This window comes from Nycticebus coucang, chromosome 1, assembly GCF_027406575.1.
Source record: "Nycticebus coucang isolate mNycCou1 chromosome 1, mNycCou1.pri, whole genome shotgun sequence".
NCBI classification, from domain to species: domain Eukaryota; kingdom Metazoa; phylum Chordata; class Mammalia; order Primates; family Lorisidae; genus Nycticebus; species Nycticebus coucang.
The window spans coordinates 22,500,639-22,524,075 of NC_069780.1; the positions used below are offsets into that span (position 1 = coordinate 22,500,639).

Here is a 23,437-nt window from a genome sequence, read left to right on the forward strand (position 1 = left end):
TCACTTTTTAATATTACTAACAGATCAAGTGTTATAAAATCTGACTATCAGTTGAGAACCTTGTTCCTTTGCCCAGTGTAAAATTCCAAATTTGATCTCATAAAAAGTCTGAGAGTCACATTGTCCTAAATAAACAACAAATCTACCTATTGTCCTCTTTGTTGATCTGTAACTGGCATCTAAATGTATGAATTTCTGTAGGGCAAGAGTAAGACTCTGTAATTAAACTTAACGTTGGTGTTGCATTTCATGTATTTTTCTTCTTGATGAGCGAACTGTTTTATTCCTCTCATTTTTCCACATCAAATTCTCAGTGTTGTAATGGGTCTCCCACAGTTCCAGGCAGTTATTGGTTCTTGGGGGGAAAAGTTCCTGTGGCATTATTGATTGCAGCCTTCATGAAAAGGACAGTGATTTACTATGTTGCTTCCTGTGCAGCTGTGAATTTGCTGTGCAGCGACAGGGCCTTCAGTGACATCCTCCGTCTCCACCTGACAAGATATCTGGAGAGTGAGCTAGCTGAACTAAAATAAAAGTGTCCTCACCCCAAATCACATTCTGTCCCTCAATCTAAACCCAGGTCAGTGAGAGGTTATGAAAACATTGTTAAGAAGATACTAAAGGGTGATACTGTAATTGAGACTGTCTGACTGTCTTCTCTGAGGACTCTAACCCCTGGCTCGCCCTCCTAAAAGCTCCATGCTGTCATGCTCACTGCCTCCCTGTTTTCCTAGGCTTTTCACAGCTGCCTGCTTTCTCATTCACACTCCCACTACCATATTCTCTGTTTTTTGTCTGCTTACACTGAGTGGGCTAAACAACAGACATGTATTTCTCATAGTTCTAGAGCATAAGAAGTCCAAGATGAAGGTGCTGGCCAGTTCAGTGCTGGTTTGCAGACGGCTGGCTTCTTGCTGTATTCCTGTATTCTCGCAGGGAAGAGAGAATGAAAGAGAGGGAGAGAGATCCCATGTGTCATAGTGCACTAATCCCATCACAGGGGCCCCACCCTCCAGATCTGATCTAAATCTATCTCTTAAAGGCCCCCATGCCCAAATCTACTATTTGGGGGATTAGGGCTTCAACATGTGATGCTCTAGAAGACACAAACATTCAGTGTATTGCACATTCTAGAATTCTGTTTATTTCCTTGGCTAGAATATCGGAATGGGCACCTTAAGCCACTCTGCAGATTTGGACTTAACCATTGTCTCTATCAGTGTTCACTTCTGAAAGGATATATTGAAAATGAACTCTAATGCATCATCACACACCTACCAAACTAGTCTTTATAATGATTATAATAATAACTACCTGGCATTTGGAACTTAACACATATATATCAGATATCATGTTAGGTACTTTATATACATGATACAATTTAAGATCCATATTATTCCATGAACTAGAAATACTAAAGGTAAGAGGGATCATGTTACTTTGCCACTTCCTACCCAGAATTCCACCAAAGTTTATCTAACTTTAGTACTCATGTTCTTTTTTTTAATTGTTTCAGGTTAATTGATTGTACAACAAATTAGGTTACATTGTTTGCATTTGTTGAGTAAAGCCCCTCTTACAATTGTGTCCCACCCCCAAGAGGTGTGCCATATACCCTGACATTGTGCCCGTTAAGTTGGTGCACACCTGTCCCTCTTCCCTTTCCCCTTCCCCCACTCCCTTGTTCTCCCACCTCGAACTGATTGGAGTTTTCCATTTACGTGGGTGTGTATTAGACTGTCTACTGGCTTCATATTCGAATTGAGTACATTAGATTCTTGCTTCTCCATTTCTTGTGATACTTGACTAAGAAGAATGCATTCCAACTCTGTCTAGGTTAATACAAAAAATGCGAAGTCTCCGTCTTTTTAATGACTGAAGAGTATTCCATGGTGTACATATACTACAGCTTGTGAATCCATTCCTGGGTTGATGGGCACTTACTAATACTCATATTCTTAACTGCTATGTTCTCCTTTTGCAAAAATATCAGTCCTTAAATAATTTCCTCTCAAGTTTTCCTTGGCCCTTAGTGACACCTCACTGTCATTATTTATCTCCTCTTTGGTCAAGGCATTTATCATGTGCATGCCTCCCACCCACCTGCATGCTTGCAGATAGTTTTGTAGGTAGAATCCATACTGCCTATCTAGTCTATGCTCACTGAAATACCTACTCTATCAAAGTCATACCTTTTGAGCCTTTGTTGCATTGGTTTTCTGTAAGAATTATATCCTGGTTTATCATAAGTGAAAGTGAGAAGACCGACATGGGGTAGGGGAAGAGGGAAGAGAAACTAAACAGTTAACATTGATTCTCAAAGGGGTGCTGGGACTTACTGGACCCTGACATCAGATGGTTACATATGATCTTCTTGGACATTGTCTGCCATATCTTTCACCTGTATGCCTACAGGGAGACTTTGCCCAGAGCTGAAAGAACATGGAATCCAAATGTTGAAGGGAGAAAAATTCAGAAACCTAGGAACTCTGCCCAAAGTTCTCAGACTATGAATACAGGGAACACTGTGGTAACATCCACTCTCCACTCTCTTCTTCCATCTGTATTCTACCTGGGAGGTTGTCCCCAGCTTATCTTGTTTGGCACTTCCCATCAAGACCAATTTTTCCTTTTTAGGCAGGCTCTTGCTGTCATTTAGATTAAAGTACAGTGCCATGCTCACAGTTCACTGCAGCCTCAAAGTCCAGGGCTCAAACGATCCTCCCTCCTCAATCTCTCAAGTAGTTGGGAATACCTGTGCTTACCAACCCACCTAACTAATTCATTCTATAGATAGATAGATAGATAGATTTTTTTTTTTTTCACTAGAAATGGAGGTATTGCTGTGTTGCCCAGGCTGGTCTCAAACTCTTGGGCTCAAGCAATCCTCTCACCCCAGTCTCCCAGAGTTCTGGGATTCCAGGCATGAGCCACCACACCCAGCCAGACCAACTCTTATATGTGGAAGACACTAGGTGATCTCCAGAGCCCTGTGGACCATCATTAACACTTGCTGAGCTGTTACTTGGTGTTTAACATAACAAGGAATTTAGAATCAATTCTTACACAGTCGTGCATTGTTTAGCAAAGAGGATGTGTTCTGAGAAATGGGTTGTTAGGTGATTTTGTCACTGTGTGAACATCGTAGAGTGTATTCACATAAACTTAGATGGCATAGCCCACTATATACCGAGACAGACTATATGGTATAGCCTATTGGTCTGGGCTACTGCAGACAGCAGTAACACAATGGTAAGTATGTGTGTATCTAAACATATCTAAACACAGAAAAGGTACAGTGAAAATGTGGTAGCGTAATCTTATGGGACCACCATTGTGAATGGGACCTGACATGCCCTGAAATGTTGGTATGCAGTGAATGACTGTATTTTAATTTCCTCTGATGCATGTCGCAGGTCAGGCCCCACTGAAGGCTTGGATCAGAGTACGAGTCCTCTTTTTCCATCACTACTGTAGAAAAATTACTTCAAAATACATTCACCGTAGTCTCATAGCGTGTAGTCTCTCATGGAGAGTGAGGTGATAAAAGCAATGACAGCTACGTCCAGCTGTTTCTCACATCACCCCCATTGCTAGGGTTGTGTGCCCGTCAGCTGGGAATGGAATGCCATTATTTGCAGGGATCTGTGTAGCTCGAGTTTTACATCGGTGATACTTTTATCCTTTTTTCTCATCCATAAACAGAGTGTAGCACCTGCTATTGCTTACCACCCTGTACGTGGCAAAGGTCCTTCACCATTTACCGATATCCTGAGCAATTTAGTTGCTGATGAATATAACTGGCTATTCAAACATGGAGAAATTGCACTTCCACAATTAGTTAAGGCTCTTAGAGTGCAATTTATCTCAGACCCTCACTCAGCTGGGTTGCTTCCATTGCTAATTCACCAGGATTTAGAAGAGATTGAGAGGCCGATTATGTCAGGTTTAGGGTAAAGGAGAGAAACCGCAGACTTTGCAAAGGCTTACATTTTGTACATGCGCGTATACAATATCACCAGGCCCATTTCTGAATAAAGAGACCGGCCACTCAGGCCCTCCGACAATTGTTATCAGGACTGAATGGCACTCAATTTTTATCAAGCCTCTTCTCTGAGTCACTGAAGCCTCCCATAATATCATCAAGTAAGCAAACACTGCCATGCATAGAGTTTTTCCTATTATTATGGAAAATAGCAGCAGCTCAGGGAGCCGCACAGCAGCCGCGGGAGTCCACAGCCTTCTCTGACAGCGCACACCCACCCCATTTCATTTTATCTCGCCGCATAGATACATAGACTATTCCCTTTATATCTATCATGGAATTTGCTTCCTAATAACTGCTGAAACTTCACTCCTGTAAGTAGTTAGTCCTGCTGGTTGAAGAAAAGAGATACATTACCCGAGGTAATAGATAAGTCTCATTAAGAAGATGGAATAGACTAATTCCCAGCATATCTCCCATGCGTGGGAAAACTAAATTGTAAAGTGGAACAGTAACACGTCCGTTATCCTTTCTGCATGGAAATGGAGGAGTCTCGCCGCCACTTCATACAACATCGTGTAATTTTTTATAAATAACCATTTATGTCAGAGCCCTTCAGTTTGCTGCCTCACAAAAAGAAAAGACAGCTAATACTTCAACTTAATAATCAGACTTATTCCTGAAACTCCTTAAGGAACCAGGTATTCTATTTAAAATTTATGTTCCTACTTAAGAAATCTATATTCCCACTAAGGAATCATTATTAACAGATGCCCAAAGAGTAGGTATTTGGTGCTAGCCTAAAATCAAATGTGAAGCATCTGACATAATTTTAATGAAGATCGGCTCCTCCCATCTAAAGCAAAGCTAGCTGTTGGTATTCAAAATAAAGTATTGGGAGACCTTGTGTGAAATGATAACTTATAATCAGTTTACCTGAAGTAGTTGCAGGTTTTTCACATTGCTCTCCTATGTGATATAATTGAAATAGTTCAGTTTCTTCAGTAGTTTTAAATCTCTCTCCTAGACTCTTGTTTACATAGTTTTCATCAGCAAATTTTTATATGAGACTATAATATCCAAAATACAGAATTTGTATGTCACAGGAGTTAAATTAATGGAAGCTCCCACAAGGAGCCTTTGCAGGGTCCCTTCCCTTGCAGGGCCCCTGTCCGAGCCCATGGGCACCTGGAGGGGCAATGGACAGCTGTGGAATTGCAGGGGAACATCCAAGAAACAGTTTTTGTCCATGTTTTCTTCCATCTATAGAAACAGTGTAATATATTCAGATTCATGACAAAGAAGTTAGCAAGTAGAATTCACGATCTAAAATATCTAAACCTAAGAGAAATGACTGTCTTCCTATGGTTCCTCAAGCAAAGTTCATGTTACGTTATTGTCTGAACACTTTACTAAAAAAAAAAAAAAAAAAAAAAATCAAAACTTGACATTGTTTCTATATGTGTGGTATACTGCTCAATATACGTCTAAAAAGTTAAAAATAATTTTTAAAAATCCATTAGCTTTCCATCTATGAAAATGTGACTAAAGCACAGCAAAAGTTGTGCTATTATTGATTATCTAACTCTTGCCTGTGAGTTTTAATTACTCACTGAATTTAAATGGAAATCTAGTATCTTTTTAGATAAGCTGGAGGGAACTGGAAACCATTCTTCTAAGTGAAACATCTTGAGAATGGAGGAAAAAACCACATGTGCTCAATACTAAATTGGAACTATCTGATCAACATTTGGATGCTCCTATGGAAGTAAATCTCAATGAAAATCAAGCTGGAGGAGTGGGAAGGAGGGGACGGGTAAATTCACGCCTTTTGAGAGTGAATTTGAGAATAATGCACACTGGGTGAAGGGCACACTTCCATGTATAACTTTGACTCAACTTGTACAAAACACACATGGTACCCCCTAATACTCTGAATTTTTTTTAAGTGCACTGAATTTATTCACCAACTTTAATACAAATATGCCCTGAATTTTTTAAACATATACATAAATGCACAACCTCCGACTTAGGAGATGTTATTTGTATCATAAAGGAATTCTCCAGTTATTAAGGAAAACCAACTACAGCGGTTCTCAGAGTAATGAATTTCTTTCACATACTTAAACTGTTACTCCATTTTTTTACAAGTTGCATGTTTATTCAAATGCTCAGGAGAAAGTTTGTGCCTTCAAAGAGTATCCTTCTCTGTAATCTTCTCTCGTCTAACACTGCCAAACATACATATCACAGGCCCTCCCTATTCTCCACACAGCCACACACTTCAGGACCCCACTTCATTTAAAGTTTAGTTGTCAGAGTCAGCTATGAAAATACTCATAAAATACACACAATACACTAAGCAAAACACGTTTAACCTTATGCCACTTTTTCACGAACATGTATTTGAAAGATCTGCATAAGAAAAGTGAAGAGTGATTGTAAGCAGAGATGATCACTGCCAGTTTCTTCCTGCAGAATGAAGGAATTTTTTTCCCCTTTGCCCTATAACCCAAATATCACACTGAGCTTAAGGATGAGGCTGACATTTTAAAAGATCACCAGAAGTGTTCTCTTTCCAATTGCAATCATGCCCTCTCTCTCAGTGGGAGCCATTGTCTGGGTCTTCTCAGCACTCCAGCATCTTTCTGGCTTGTTGTCATTATCCTGATTATCTATTCATTTGCCGCCCAGCCCTCATTTTGTGAAAGATCATGCCTGCCATTTCTATAATGAGTGCTTGACTTTTACTGCCAGCATAAACACATAAAATATATAATAATTAAAGTTCACTAGTCACCAAAGTCTTGAGATCCGTCATGTTGCTAATTTGATTTTTCAAGCAATTGCTTCTCTGTGAACAGAACTGATTTTGTCCCCTTTGGCAATGCAAGACTTATGGTTGGAGGAGATGACTTTAACCTAGAAAGATCAATTTGAATGGGCTCTGTCTATTTCAGCTTTAAGGTTCGTCTTCAACCAAATAACGTATCTATAAATTATGATGGCTCTTAGAGCCAACAACAATCTTATCAATATTTTAACACAAAAAATTGGTCTAAATGTTAAAGATTAAATAATGCCGTTTTTTAAATATTAATAATGGAGTGTTAGACTAAAATAGCATACCTTTTATGGAGGATTGTGTCACCTCAAAGGAAAAATTTTGTTGGGATAACCATGGGAGCCTGCGTAACAGACTAGAAATGTGACAGTAAGTGGGTTTAGACTAGAAATGTGACATGGAGTGAGGACAGGATTTCAGAACACCACTTATTTCGAACACACTTCCTTATTTTGATAACATCAGCAAAGTCTCCTATGTGCATCATGATAATGAATTCATCTGAGGTTTAATCGCAAAGAGATTAATGAGCTCATGCAATATTCACGTGGTTCTCTGGGGACATCAGGGTTTACTGCACAAAGCGTAATGTCTGTAAATGGACACCATGGGATAAGCATTAGCCAAGGGACTTAAGTAGCAAACAGTCAGTAAAGAAGCAGGAAATAAAGAGGCAGCTTCCATTTATACAGGTTTTCTTCAGGGATTATAAATATGTTGGTAGGATTTTGTGGGGGGAAGGGAGGTACAAAAGTCAGAAAACCTGAGTTTGAAAGCTGAATGGTTCGCTTACCAGCCATGTGCCCTTGGGAAATTTTTCTTTGCCTCTGACCCTCAGTCTCCTTAAAGGTAAAAGGAGAACTTAGAAATGTCAGCCTTCCTAAAGGCTTTTATGAAAATAAGGGGAGAGGGTGGTAATCAATGGATCAATCAATCATTATCATTCCTCCTTTACAGGTTATTTTTAGAAGTAAATCAAATAATAAGCAATGTTATTGATAAGTGCTTTATACACTACAGCATCATGTATGTATTTATTATCTTTTTTTTTTGGAAAATAGTTGCTTAGTTACTTAGTTACATTAGATACTACATAAGGATGTACGCATTGTTTTCTGAATTAAAAAACCAGATCTGACCCATTACATATTTTATCAAATTATATTTTCCAAATTTGAAAGTGAGATATCAGGTTTGAAGCAACACAGGAAACTTCTCTTTTGATGCAGATCTGTGATACGCAGCAGCCTTCAACGATAACTGAATTTATAATTTAATCCAGCCCTGTAGGGTCAGCCCTACAGTGGGGGAGCTGGGCAGGCCACTTCACCTCACTGGGCAAGAGTTAAATATGATCTCATCTCCCAGCTCCATCCAGTACTAACACACTGTTATTAAGCATGTAGAGTAATTCTTCACCAACCCTGAAAAACTTCTAATTAACTTACAGTACTTCTAGACACACATAATTAAAAAACCATTTTTATACCTTTTGATTAAAAGAGACACCATATTTTCTGCCTCAGCCAATTGTCTTACCCGTTTTTACTAAATCATAATCACTACCCTGGAATTTGGATTTGGGGAATGTAATATCTGCTTGTATACCCTTGATTTCGAGCTAAAGCTGCCATAGCCTAGAAAATGACTCAGCAAATGCAGACCTCAGATGACAAACTCTACCTGATCATGAGTAAGGACAGCAGTCACTCTTGTGGAACATGAGCAGCCCCAATCTCCAGACAAATGTTCAGATGTCTGTGTGTATTACAGGATAATCAGAAAACCAAAAAAATTCAAACTTGACTTGAAGCATTAATATACAGTGTGTACATGATGTGTTCAATGTGAAATCAACATGTGATCACTCTATACTTACGTAAAGAGGCACACATAATAATGGGGGCCTAAGTGCCCATCGATCCACGAATAGATTAATGCATTGTGGTATATGTACACCATGGAATATTATGCAGCCTTAAATGGAACTAACTTATGGCTTTCGTGTGAAAGCTATAACCAATTATAACCTAAGAATATGGGGAAGGGGGAAAGGGAGGGGAGAGGAGGGAGGAGGATGGGCCGAGGGAGGGTGATTGGTGAGATCACACCTACGGTGCATCTTACAAGAGTACATGTGACACTTACTAGATGTAGAATGTAAATGTCTCAACACAATAACTAAGAAAATGCCAGGAAGGCTATGTTAACCAGTATGATGAAAATATGTCAAATGGTCTACAAAACCAGTGTGTGGTACCCCATGATTGCATTAATGTACACGGCTATGATCTAATAATAAATAAAAAAGATATATATATATATATAATGGGTGTTACTATATATTGATTATTACCTATTAACATGGTCAAAAGAACACTGCAAAAAGAGTCACAATCTGTGCTTCTAAGACTTTCATACTTTGTAATGACGTGACTTTGGCCAGGCTACTTACACTCTAATAGGTTTAGCAGTGAAATGAGAACATTTTGACTTATAGAGTTGTTTGCTCTGAGGCATCCAGAATAGGTCAGCAACTATAGCCAGCGGGCCGAATCTGGCTCCTGGACTGTTTTTATGAATGAAGCTCTTCGTTGACATAATGCCCACAGCTGCCTTCACACTACAAAGGCAGAGATGAGTAGCTATGATGGGGACTACATGGCCAGCAAAGTCAAAAATACCAGCTATCTGGACTTTAACCAAAAATAAAAAAAAAAAGGTTGCTGACCTCTGACCTAAAAGATGATACTCACGAGCTTAATTTTTTAAAAACCCATGAGGTATTATTAACCTGTATGATCTTAGGCAATTTTAATGAGTTAAATATCAGCAACTGGCATTTGGATCAACTAGTCAAAAGAACTAGTTGAAACTTCAATTTAAACAAAGGAAGTATCTTCTAATATTCTCTTTTAGGCTATTGGGTACTACTAAGGTATTAAATATTATCAATAAATACTCACTGGATTTCATACTAGTAACTGATTTCTAAGAGATTTTTCTTAAGAGAAATAATTGATTGGTGTCTGGTTCATAGAATTTGTTTCTACAACTCTGATGATCAAATTGTAATATTTGGTAAGCCCATCAAAGCACCACTATACTCACTTGCTTACATCTTAATCTTTGATAAGTGCTTTTGCTTCAATCCACCTTTTCCTACATTTTCCAGGGCTAGAATGAAAGAAAAGATGAATGAATGAAAAGCTGAGTGAGTTGAAGTTTTTCTGAAAATTGTCTCATGCTATTATTACTTTCTCTGTAACCATGAACAGAAAAATTCTGTGAAACCCCAGCAAATGAAGAAATTAATTTAATAATGTCAGGTTTGGGGGCCATGATGTATAAATTCAGTATATCAGAAAATTATTTTTTTCAGATATTCCCATTTTTCCCCCGTAATAACTGACATCAAACACTACTGAGTAATGAGATGCTATCCTAAATATCTTTTTAATTTTGAATATATAAAACTCACAAACATGTACAGATATTTTTGAAATATTAAAATAGTGTATTTCAGCCTCACCAATTCCTAGCTCCATGTTGTCTCAATACTTAGAAATTAAGAAAATGCCCAGAAGCTCCCTCAGAGTTTCTTTTTTTTTTTTAACTTTATTCAAATTAATATGAGGGTACAATTTTCTCATTTCCAGGGTAAAGTTCCATTAATAGAAGAGCCCCTCACCCCGGGGGTGTGCTAGACACCCTTACACTGTGCACATTAGGTGAGATCCCACCTCATGCCCTCCCTCCTTCTGGCATATGCCTTCCTCCCCTTCCCCACTTCCCTTTACCTCCGAACTGGACTATATTAATGTTTTATTGTTCTTATGAGCATGTAATTGTTTATATATTGATTTCATATTAGTATGGAGTGCATTGCATGTTTATTTTTCCATTCTTGCAATACTGTACTAAGAAGAATGTATTTCAACTCCATCCAGGTAAATGTAAAAGATGTAAATCTCTTTCTTAATGGCTGAGTAATAGTCCATGGTATACATATACCACAGTTTGTTGATCCATTCATGGGTTGATGGGCACTTGAGTTGCTTCTATGACTTGGCAACTATGAATTGAATCGCAATAAGCATTCTAGTGCAAATGTCTTTGTGGTAAAATGATTTTTGTTCTTCTGGGTAGATACCTAGTAATGGGATCACAGGGCCAAATGGAAGGTCTACTTTTAGATCTTTGAGAAGTCTCCATAATTCTCTCCAAAAAGGCTGTATTAGTTTGCAATCTCACCAGCAATGTAGAAGTGTTCCCTTCTTTCCACATTCACTCCAGCATCGGTGTTTGGGGACTTTATGATGTGAGCTAATCTTGCTGGGGTTAGGTCATATCTCAGAGTGGTTTTGATTTGCATTTCTCTGCCATATCACAGTTTCTATGTTATGTAGCTAGATTGCTCTTTCACTATCACAGGCTGAGAAGCTTGGAGGCCTGGGATGTAACAAGGACATTCAAGAGGAAAAAGGAAGCCTCACCTCTTCTATCCACTTTCTAACAGAGGTGGAAGAAGGGTGAGGCAGGGGGCTTCGGTAGATTGAAGAGCACAGGAAAGGTAGAGGGGCCTAATACTTCCCTTCCTGTGGGGGTTGCTGAGGACAGTGTCTAGGCCATTCTGGGCTTTATATCAACAGAGAAGACCTCAGATGGTTGAGAAGCCAGAGCCATGTGCCAGGAAAAAACAGGAAGGATCAGTCCTCATTCCCAGCTCCACCCCCTACCACGGGTGGATGCTGATTTAGAATATTGAGACCTGCCTTAGGACCCTCTGCACTGAATAACAAGGTGACATCAGAGTAATGCCGGAGGGGCCACAAAACTGTCAGGGACTGGAGGAAGACAATGGCAGAGGCTCACAAGGGTGTACAGCACCCCAAGGAGCCAAAGGACCATAGCCGTCACGGAGGAGCCCACCATCTTAGCCGACTAAGTCCATGAAGCTTCTGCAAACTTTAGCACAGTCACCAATTAATTTCTAAAGATCGGACCCAGGCCCATTCCACCTCAAAGGCCAGTTGCCAAAGCAAATCCAAGGACCAGCTAGCAATCACAGCTGCCTTTGCTGCAGACCCCAGTGTGGGGCGGGCTGAATAATGCTGTCCTCATAAGTCCTGATGATGCCATCCTAACCAAGAGCAAAGGAATGGGAAGGACTGAGTAATTCTCTCAGGCAGATTGAACTAAAGCTAGAAGCATGTTAAATTATTAGATCAGATTAAAATTTAAATCATGATGAGCTAAATTTAGTTTTGTTCCCACTGCTCAGTGGGCACAGTCTTCCTGAGGAAGATCAATTAAGTTGTAGAGAAAAGCTACATTTTCTTTGCATACCCAAATTGTAGTGTGAATAAATTTGCAATCACACCATAATTATAATTATATTGTTTGGTGTACAGGAAATATATTGATGACAGTCTTACTCAGCGTCTAACAAATCTCTGAAACCAAAAGAACTGTTCTCTGAATTAGTTACACGGGAGAGGCTGTCTGAGGTAGCAGAGAGAAAAGCAGAGAGACCTGGGTTCTGGGCACAACTCAACCATTTACTATCTGAGTGAGTATAAGATTCTACACTACTCAGTCTCCTCATCTGTAAAATGGGGGCAGTGCGGAGACAAATAATGTCTATAGTCTTTTCTCTAATAGTTTATGCTTCTAGGGGCTGGGGAATCTGATCAAAAAAAGAGTCACAGAGTTCTTACAGATGTGATCTGAAAAAAGAATTCCTGTACTTACTAAAAAATAAAAATAATTCCTGATTATCCCTAAGTTTTTTCATTAGAGAAATGACTAAAAAGACCGGTGTCATTTTTCTCAGATAAGTAGCAACATTTTATAGTTGACTCAGTGGGAATTTATCTAAGGGCTATGATTTCAGTAAAATTCAAAGAAACCTATGGAGTTCTGTAGCATTCAAAGACAAAATCAAAGCTTTCTGTGTGAGATTAGAAATTTGCATCCAACTTCAGCATCTTGTTTTGTTACAAATAAATTAATTTAAAAGTAAATTCCTAGAATAGTGATTAAAGATGATAAAGGATCAATAATTAGTACAAGTCTTAAACACAAAATGGAGCTATTATCATCAAAGTAAAAAACTTGTCAAAATGAAAGCCTAAACTTTTTTTTTTGCAGTTTTTAGCTAGGGCTGGGTTTGAACCTGCCACCTCCAGCATATGGGGCCAGAGCCCTACTCCATTGAGCCACAGGCGCCACCCTAAACTTCCTGTATATTTTTATTCAAATATGAAAGAAAACCTTTGATGCTCTACTTCCTTGCCCTGAAGTTTGCTCATTTATATCAATAAAGCATGCAATGGTACAGGATTGATCTATTAACCACCTTCAAACTGTAGTTAGGTTTTATAGACTTCCAAAATTTTTCTGTTCAATGAGATCACAAATGTTTAATACTTTTAGAGAAAAGAAGGAAATGAGATGTTCCCGTCAGTGAATCAATTATTCACTGAGTCATATGGACGTATAACTCTCCATTAAGAAGAATGTGCCAGAACAGGTCCAAAGAAAGAACAGTACTCACACATGCTGACGGTAATAATTCTAGTTTTCAAGTTGTAGTTGCCTTCTACGAACCAAGGAGTGAGAAGATGCTTTTCATATGCAGTCTCATTAATTTTTACCACAATATTCTACAAAAGTAAGTATTGTCATCACCCTAGATGAAGGTGATGGCAGAGACAGGAATTTTTCTGACTTTACTCCAAGAGGTTTTAGCCATCAATTATTTATCACAGTCTAATAGCTTACATTGTTTCTTGTCATTTAAGTGTTTGCAGCAACAAAAACTCTAGGCTTGCTTTATGCATTTCGGATCCACAGAGTAACTCTAAGCGCAGTAACTCTTTGCTCTCTATGGGCAAAGACTGCCATCTTGTGGAAATTGTACACTTTACAAAAATATGATTTCATAAACCCACGTTTTCTTGGCACTCGTTAAGAAGTTATCAACTATATTCTCACATTATTAGACACATACACACATACGTATCATTGTGAATTATAATTAAAAGGCAAAATTCTCCTTTGAATATGTTTTTGAGTTTTACTTAAAAGAGCTAGTGCTTAGCAAGATTTGAAAAGAGAGCCTATCTCTTCACTTATTATAAGGATTTATCCTGCTAGTCTTTAAGGCAGTGAATTAGGTTGTATTCAGCCTGCTTTACTTATCACTAAATAATAAAAAAGGTGTGGTGATACCTTTCTGATTAAATGTCTAGGAGTATTTTGCAGCAAGATTTTATGACAGAGCTTTGGTCTTAGAGAACACTTCAGTCATTTTTTAAAATGCAAATTTTATTGATTTGTATTTATTTTTTAATTTCAGAATATTAGGGAGTACATATGTTTTGTTTACAAACTTGTTTTTTTATAGTCTAAGTCAAAGTTATAAGTATGCTCTTCACCCAAATAGTGTGCTCAGTCATTATTTTTTAAGTCAAAATATTTTCCAGGTTTAGAAAAAATAAGGAGACAGAAGAAGTGGATGCAAGGCAGTAGTGTGAAGGCAATTAGCAGTCTGGAACAAGAGAAAGAAGGGATGGACGTGAACTAAGGCATTGACAGACAAGGGTTCACCTATGTCGCCCAAGCCTCTCGGCAGAATGCACAGGTGTGGTTTAGAACAAATTTTATACCTAAGGAAATGTTTGGAATGAAGTCACCCATTAAATTTTTATTGAGTAGATAAACGAATAAGGAGGAAATTGAGTGAATCAGAAAATATCACCAACGATAACAAAAAATAGGATCCGGGGGCAGGATCCACTTACCACAACCTGTATAGAGCATCTTCCATCCATAAACACGTCCCCACCCTGTGTCAGGCGACACGGAGCATGGTGAATGTGATTCCAGAAAAGGAACAGATATCAATCAAGTAACCACAATCATATGTGAGGATGGGGCTGTAAGGGAAAGCTCCTCATTTCCATAGTTACGGACTAACACAATGTGGTAGGAGAAGAGCAGGGAAACAAGAGCTCAGCTTGTACCCAGATAGATTCTCATTAAGCAAATACTGCTGTCGTCTCCTTTTATATCTACATCTACTCATAAATTCAAATATAGGAATAATTTGTTCAAAGATGAAATGTTTCCTTCAAGATATTCAATGATGCTCTGACCACCTACAGCTTTTAGGTAGGCAAATACCTAAAGGATGTGCCTTTTCTATTATTATTACCATCAGAGTAACAATACTTAGCATAGCCCTACCCTGTTGACGCATGTTTGGTTTTTGTTTTTTTTTTTTGAGACAGAGTCTCACTCTGTCACCGAGGCTGGAGCACAGTGGTCAGGTCGTAGCTCACAGCAACCTCAACTTCCCAGACACAAGCAACCCTCCTGTCTCAGCTTCTGTGCCTGTCTCAGCCTCCTGGTAACAAACTACAGGCAAGTGTCACCACACCCAGTTAATTTTTCATTGTTGTTGAGTCAGGGTCTCCGTATTGCCCAGGTTGCTCTTGAACTCCTGGCCTCAAGCAAGCCTCCCACCTTAGCCTCCCAAAATTGCTAGGATTACAGAAGTGAGTGACTGTGCCTGGCCCCTGTTAGCAATTCTTTAAGTGTACCATATAGTGTTGTCAACTATGGACATAATGTTGGACAGCAAATGTCTAGAATTTACTCATCTTACATAGCTAAAACTTTACATGCATTAGCAATGCCAACATCATTTACATGGTATTCATGAATAAGAGCAATTAACTTTAATGCTATGATTACGTGTTATGATACTTAAACAGTGCTGGATATTTCCACAAGTATCTCCTTCTTTGGATCAAGGAATTATTTTTCAAGTGTTTTTCTCAAGGTCTAGCTCCATGGGTTATCAGTATGTGTTACCTGGGGAGAAAAATAAGGGAAGAGGAATGAAAGTCATAAATTTGGAAAACACTGAGTTGAACAAAATCATACACATTTTCATCTCTGCAGTTCTTCTTGGAGCCTTTAATGGGCTGACAACTTTGTAAACTTCCCATGATGTTTCCCAAAGTTAATGACAAGGTGCCCTTTTCCTGCAGAGGCCTTCTAAGTACTAGTTTCCTGAGCACTTCTGGAAATTCTGTATTTCGATAACTCTGTCTAGGTTAGAGGCTGAAATAAGAGTGACCTGGAACCTTTCATATTTGGAACCATTTTGGTAAATTCAGTTAATCAAATTAGCTGCCCTCTTGGGGCAATACACTGGGGCAACAAAACCTTAGAGAGATGGAGTCCCTAAGAAGCGGGAAGCAAAGTCAAGGTTGTTCAGGGTGCAGTGTCCGTCCCAGGGCACCAGCTGGGGATTCTGGAGCAGAGGCTATGGGGGCAACGGGGACGGGAGACTAGGCTCCACCATTGCCTCTAGGGCTGGTCCACTCTTGTTTAACCCAGGATCAATGTTGATCCCACCCCCAATACACAAAAGTTCATCATTCATCATTTGTTGATTCTTTTTGACACATGGATGACATGAAATAGGCAGAAAGGGAAGAAATCTCTGAAAGAGAGGGATGGGCTCCTGTTAGACTCACTGCATTCTTCTTCAAGTCTGAAGCAGCCTCATCCCCAAATAATCCAAGTCCTTGGGCAAAAGTACAAATGTAGGCCCATATATCCCAAATCTAATTATGTAAAATTTGTAAGTTAAGCTGAAAGCTTCAAACCAATATGTTCCATCTTCTTATCTTGACAAATGTACCTTCACGAGCCTCAGGAGGCCACATTCACATGGCCACGTTCACCTACCTGGGAGGTCTACCCTGGCTCAAAGGCACAAGGAGTGGGGCTCTGGGCCCTGCTCTTGTCACCTCCTTCTCTGTCCTGCACAGTGAAGGGTCTCCCGCACAAAGGTGTGTGCGCCTGAGCTTGCACATTGAGTTCTGTCCACACTCCCTTCAGAGTCCACCCAATGGTGCATCCATGGCAATGGCATCTGGTCTTAGGAGAACATTTCTGAGAGTAGGCCTAATGGGCCCTGGAAGAGCTCTCAGCTGCTTGCCCAGGAAATTCCAGGCAGACTCGTGAATGGTGCGTACTCTGGACAGGTACACACCCCTGGCCTGACCTTTCCACCCTGTGAGAAAGGGCACAGCTGGAGGAGGGTCAGAGCTTGCCAGGCTCAGGTGGCTCCTAGTGAGTCTTAGGCATTGAGAATAACTCCTCTGTGAAAAATCACGCCTCACAAAGCTGCAGTCTTGGCAGCTGCCCCCAGGACCTGAGGGGGAGAGGAAGAAGAAGAAAAAGAAGAAAGATATTTCTTATTTGAATTTAACTACTTCTGAAAGCCTCTGGTCAACCTTTCTTCTTGTTCTCCAAGGTAAGATTACTTCCCCTTTGGCATTAAAAAGGAAACTAGATCAGTAGTGTGAAAAACCAAAAACGATGTATTTTATCAACTTCAAGCCTGTCTCAAGGCGCTCTCTCACACTGTGTTAAATAATAGAAGTCTTCTTAATTGAATTTCTTTGTGTGTAACATATGCCAGGCGACGTTCTGCCAGCATCTTACTCTAAGCAGCAAAACGTTCTTCATAAAAGCATTAAGATCCAGAGCATCATTCTGTACGTAGGGAAGGAACACAGAAGCGCAGCAGCTTGAAACCACATAAAAACAGTGCCTCTGAAATGTAATTGTAAAAGCACACTGCGGCAAACCAGAACGGGGAAATTATGGGATGGAACCAAAGAAGAAGAAAAGGAGAGAGGAAGGAAGGCTGGAGGGAGGGACAGGTGAAGGGAGAGAGGAAAGCGTGCGGTGCATCTCTGTCTGGAGAATGAAAATGGTAGCAATGACAGTTTCCGAGCATTCTGTCCACAAACTGATCTATATATTCATTTCCTCTTAACAGCCTCCATTCTTTAGAGGTAAGATTATTAACAGATGCGTTGTGGACCAAGACACAATGTCTGCAGTAACACCTGGTTGTGTTCTCTGCCCCAAGGATTCTGGAGCTTCAGCAGAATGGTGACATGGACATCCTGAAACACAAATGGTGGCCTAAGAATGGCCAGTGTGACCCGTACTCCTCAGTGGACACGAAGCAGAAAGGAGGTGCCCTGGACATAAAGAGCTTTGCGGGGGTTTTTTGTATCCTGGCTGCCGGCATTGTCCTCTCCTGCTTCATAGCCATGCTGGAGACGTGGTGGAACAAGAGGAAAGGCTCCCGCGTCCCGTCAAAAGAGGTACTTGATTAGAGCTGGCTCTAAGCTGAACAACGAGCAGGCTGTGTTTCTGAGGAGGAGGATCAGAGGGATGCAGGGAAAGGGTTGGGGTGGTCATTGTTTCTTCTTTCTTTGAAGATTAAAAATAAAGTTGTGAAATGGAAAAATCGATAAGACGGATATCGATTTCCATTTGAGGAGCCCAGATCAGGGACAAGGAGACTATATTGTTTGAAAGACTGAGACAATTTCATGTGCCATAATGGGCTTTGAAATTCTCCCAAATCTCAGCACAGACTTTAATTCCGTGATTTTCAGAAGCCATGGTTTCCCTTGACCAGTTCACAGAGATGCTGACAATTTTATTTCAAACAGGTGTTTAACTTGTGGGCAATTTACTTGTGTTTTAAAACTGGGCTTGAAATATCAATATTTTAAGTCAAAATGATTAGAATTTTCCCCTTCCTGCCAGGAGTTTTCCCCTTCCTGCCAGCTTCCCCCTGTATATATGTGGAAATGTAAAAGTGATCGTATGCGTTTGGCTCTTCAATGCCCCAACCTTACCAAATCCACCCCATAGAATCATCCAGAATTCAATTTTTCTCTGATACTCTCGAATCAGCTTAACTCCAGAGCCATACTAATTTTTTCTAGCTACCTGGAAGAATAATTGCAGAATTACCCTTATCTCTTTTAAAGTGGTGTGTGCCTTGTTTTCATTATATGTAGTAAATTATGGGATTTAAAAGTTAGAGGAAACCTGAAGTTAAAATTTACTACTTGATTCCTTGATCATATTTCCAGCAGACAAAAAAGGTGGACATTTTTTAGATAATGAAATCATATTCAATAAATAGCTTCACAAACTGAAATGAAAAACAATCTGAATTTGCTAAATGATTTGATTTGATGGATTGCTTCAAAGAAAGTTTTAAACTTTCTATAACTAGAACTTGGCTAACTAACTGATGCCTGGGGCGAATCCTGAAAGGATCTGCTTTAACACACAAGTGAAAATGACTTCTGATTTGCATATGAAATTTTGCAAGTTAATGTATTCTTCCAAACAGATTGTTTTCTAAAGTAAGTCTAAAGAGTCCTTCCCACCACCTTAAATGCAAAATTGATCAGCTCCATTTATAAGGAAATGCTCAGCTTGGCAAAGATGAATCTTAGCTTCCTACCTGTGTGAATGATCAGCCATTCTAAATTAGTGGAGAATGAATTAAAAGTTAATCAAGTTTTATTGTAGTGTTTTCTTTGTGGAATAAGCTTCTGGTATCTCTGTTGACATTGATTCCATGCAAAAGACCACATTAATGCAACATTATAGCTGAGATTTTATGTTCTCAAAAATCTGGAAATGAAGGACTCCCCAAGCTCTTTATATTTTGAGTTACTATATGTGATATTGAACTTTTGCATAATTGTATCTGTTGATGGATGACTATATTACAGTTGCTGTGGAACCATAAAATTATATGTCTCAACCCCCTCATGTCTCAGTGATAATATTGCATTAATAGGTACTTTTTATTGGACTTTGAAATGAGAAAGGAGAAGGAAAAACGGGAAAAAATATCAAAATATTTTTCACTGAGGAACACGATAACAGCACAATGAAAAAAATACATACTCCATTCTAACTTGAGACAGCTAATCCAGAGCTTATGAACAAATATTTTCTCCCCTTGTGATTAAAAGACATTTTAAAATCTTCATTAATTTATTGATCTTGGCTATAAATAAGACTGATAACAAGGACAATTTTGTTTCTTCACACTTTTATTTTTTAAACATTGGGCTTTAATTAATTAAAGGATTTATTTAATGTAAATCCTAAGGGATTCGTGAATGGGTTTCGACTCCAGCAATCTGAGATCTTCGTTTTTGTTTATTACGTGCCTTCTTACCAAGATGCCATTCGCAAAGCTTAAAGCATCTTTGGTTTAGAGGTTATTTAGCATAGAGCTGGCCCTAAACTAAAGCTATCACTCACATGTCCTAACTTGAAGGGGTCTCTAAATATCTTGCTGACCTCACAATGTTGCCTGACTCAGATGCTAGATTCTTTGAGTGTATGAAATCCCTCAGTTAGAAATTGATTCTCTCGTGTTGATTGTTGCTGTTTCTACACCTCCCACATGTCTCTGGCCTGCAGGAAGTAACACTTTAACAGTCACTAACACTTTAGTACCATGCAGCATACTGCATTACTTTCCTTCAAGACTGGAAAGTTAAGGTTAGGAGTAAGTGGTTGAAAGGAACAAAAATTTAACTTAGAATGGGATACCCTGAAAAAGGAGAAGGTATGAATAAAGAGGTGGGGGCAGAGTTGCCAAAATCATACTTTCTATTTGTACAGTTTTGCCTGGCCTGTCTCTTCTAGAATGGCAGTCATCCCTCTCCTGCTCCCATACTTAAGTTGCATGTGGTGTGTGCCCATTTTAGAATTTTTACTGCAAAAAGTATGTATATTTATTGAGAACCGTATCTCAGAATCCTATTGGTATCCCCAGAACCTAGCACAGTGCCTGGCTCATATTAGGTGCTCAGTAAATATTTGTTAAGTGACTAGACCCCAAAGTTCAGTTAATTACCTGTTTGCTGAACTACTTTTTTTTTTAACCATGGAAGCCAGTACTGATGAGAACCTTATCTTCTTTTTCTTCATCTCCAGGATGACAAGGAAATTGACCTGGAGCACCTCCATAGACGTGTAAATAGCTTGTGCACAGATGACGACAGCCCCCATAAACAGTTTTCCACCTCGTCAATTGACTTGACCCCTCTGGACATTGACACTTTGCCAACACGACAAGCACTGGAGCAAATCAGTGATTTCAGGAACACTCATATCACCACTACAACCTTTATCCCAGAGCAGATCCAGACTCTTAGCCGCACACTGTCAGCTAAAGCTGCCTCTGGTTTCACTTTTGGCAACGTGCCTGAGCACCGAACTGGCCCTTTTAGGCACAGGGCCCCTAATGGGGGCTTTTTCAGGAGTCCTATAAAAACAATGTCATCTATTCCTTATCAACCAACTCCTACCCTGGGGCTCAATCTGGGTAATGATCCAGACCGAGGCACCTCCATATAAGCATCAAACAAAAGCTCTTCAGTTTCTTTTTTAGGACTCCCTTTGCAAGGAGCAACTGTAATATTGTGGGACTAACATGGATGTAACTTAAAAAAAAAAATCAGGATTATGAGTAACGATTCTAGTTTTTTCTCCCCACCTCCTCCCACCTCTCTCTTCTCTGTTTCTTTCTCTCTTTTTCCCTCCTCTCTTCCCATACATTTCCCTCCACTTTTTCTTATGACTTGATTTGTTCCCCCAGAGTGTAGTATACTGGGAGCCTATTAGTCTGCTTTTCATATACTGTACATCAAGTATAGGAAATGTGCACTGAGTATACTAAAAGTATATGCAGGATTAATTTTACATAAAGGCCTCTTATGTAATGTTTCTCTATTTTTAGAAATATAATTGCAATAACTTCACAGTCTTTTTACATTCTTCTGCCGCGTCCGTACAACGCCCCACTGCTGTTGAGTGTCCTTTAACTGTGGACCAAAGGCAACCTCTGCAGTGTTTATAAAACAACGTAAAGACCATTCAGGCCACATAATATGAGAATGCAATTTTGTAGGATTACAAAAAAGCCATTAATATGCTAGTCAAGACTACAGTTAAAACTAGTCTCGCACTGCAACAGTGCATATGACCTTTATGTGATTGTACAGTATTAAAAGTTTTTTCTTATGTACAGTAAACTTTATCATATGGCAGAAGCCTCTATTGTGTTAAATAAATTAGTATCTCATATATACATATATATGCACCTATATAACGTGTATATATATTAAAAGGCGGCCATTGCTATTGCAATTCATTTAATAAAGCTTTAGTTAAAACAGAAAAACGTATTGTATACAGGAACTATGTATAGCGCAGGGTTCTTTTCAGTTAGAAAAGGCAGGTTGCTTTAATGTTATTCTGACTCGCATTGTTTGCCAACAGAGAATATTTTATACTTTTTGTTATGAAAACATCCAGGGCAATTTAATATTTGTTCCTAGATGTAACTCATTGGAATAGGTTTCACATTTGTTATTCAGCAGTGTATAAAGCTAACCTTGATCATTTTACTTTTAATTAATTATCTAAACGAAAAATGCTATAAGCTGAACCACACCCAGGACAGCACACAGAGCTCTAGAAGAGTTTAAATGTAAATCATTGAAGGTTAAAAATTCTCTTCCAAAGCAGTAAGCCAATCAGTACAACAACTGTATTTGGGGAGGGGTGGGAGCCCGTAAGAAATACTGATGTGGCCTTAATTACTGTCATACATTATCCTAAAGAAGAAAATATAATAACCGTGCTGGGCTCTCAACCCCCTTTTTTTACTCAGTTCTATTTGGAGGAGTTATGTATTTTTTACATTAGTGCCAAGTATGTAGGATGACAGCAAAAAACAGTGCCTCTTTGCGCACACCCTTTTAAAGTAGCATTCTTACTCGTTAGAAATGTAGAATGAACTTTGTTTGTAATCCTTAAATTAAAATGTGGTAAGTAGGAACCAAGAACTTATTCTGTGTTTTTACGCAGCCATACACTTATTTTAAGCTAATTCATTTCGTGGGCTAGGATTGATATAGGAATCCACCTATGTGGTTTACTTTAGGAGAAATTAAAAGGTATATTCTTAAGATCTATTATATTTTGATGCTAATTCTGTTCTGGGGAGCATCTTGTATTGTCACTGTTTTTGTACTAAATCTTCAAATATTGTCTACTGTGTAAGGCAGAAAAATTTCTTATCATGCAAAAACCATTTTGTTTGCAGGGTTACAAGTACCTGAGTGCATGCACGGCTTGTTTTCCCTTGTAACATTCATGATCTCATTCACAACTCTGATTTTAAAACAAAAAAAGTCTTTACAACAGCTATGTAGGGACATACCAGATGTCGCAGTGATTTTAGCTATCAACAAACTGTTAACCATGTATAATATTTAAAATAGGCTTATTTTGATGTATTGCCTATTATACAAATACACAAAACATTTTTGGAGGCCTCCGTTATGAGTGACAGAGCTTTCTGTGTATAATTTGTCTAAATAATTTGTCTAATAAAAATGTTTTCTAAACTTGCTCTCATACTATTGAAGTCTTAACTGGAAGATTTAAAAATGCTTACACGCTCACAAATCAAAGTGAATGTTTCTCAACATTTATCTTGAGTTAATTAAAGCCGAAAATACATTTTACTAGCAGAACTATGTTGAAATGAGTGGCTCTCTAAAAACAATACTAAGTGATGTCCAGTGAAAAACTGCCTTTCTGCTATTTGAGACTATTTGAATCGATAATATACAGAGGGTGCCAAAAAAATGTATTCACATTTTAAGAGA

General features: G+C 38.9%; 1 protein-coding gene across 1 annotated transcript in view; it reads left to right on the forward strand.

The window, feature by feature from the left end:
* The window catches only part of GRID2 (glutamate ionotropic receptor delta type subunit 2), a 1,435,943-nt gene extending 1,412,770 nt beyond the window's left edge, over positions 1 to 23,173 (forward strand). The window contains exons 15-16 of the mRNA XM_053608318.1: positions 17,794 to 18,034; positions 20,694 to 23,173. Coding sequence (XP_053464293.1) covers positions 17,794 to 18,034; positions 20,694 to 21,116 — 664 coding nt within the window. The 3' untranslated portion in view covers positions 21,117 to 23,173. The remainder of the gene's footprint in view (positions 1 to 17,793; positions 18,035 to 20,693) is intronic.
* The last annotated feature ends 264 nt before the right edge of the window (positions 23,174 to 23,437 follow it).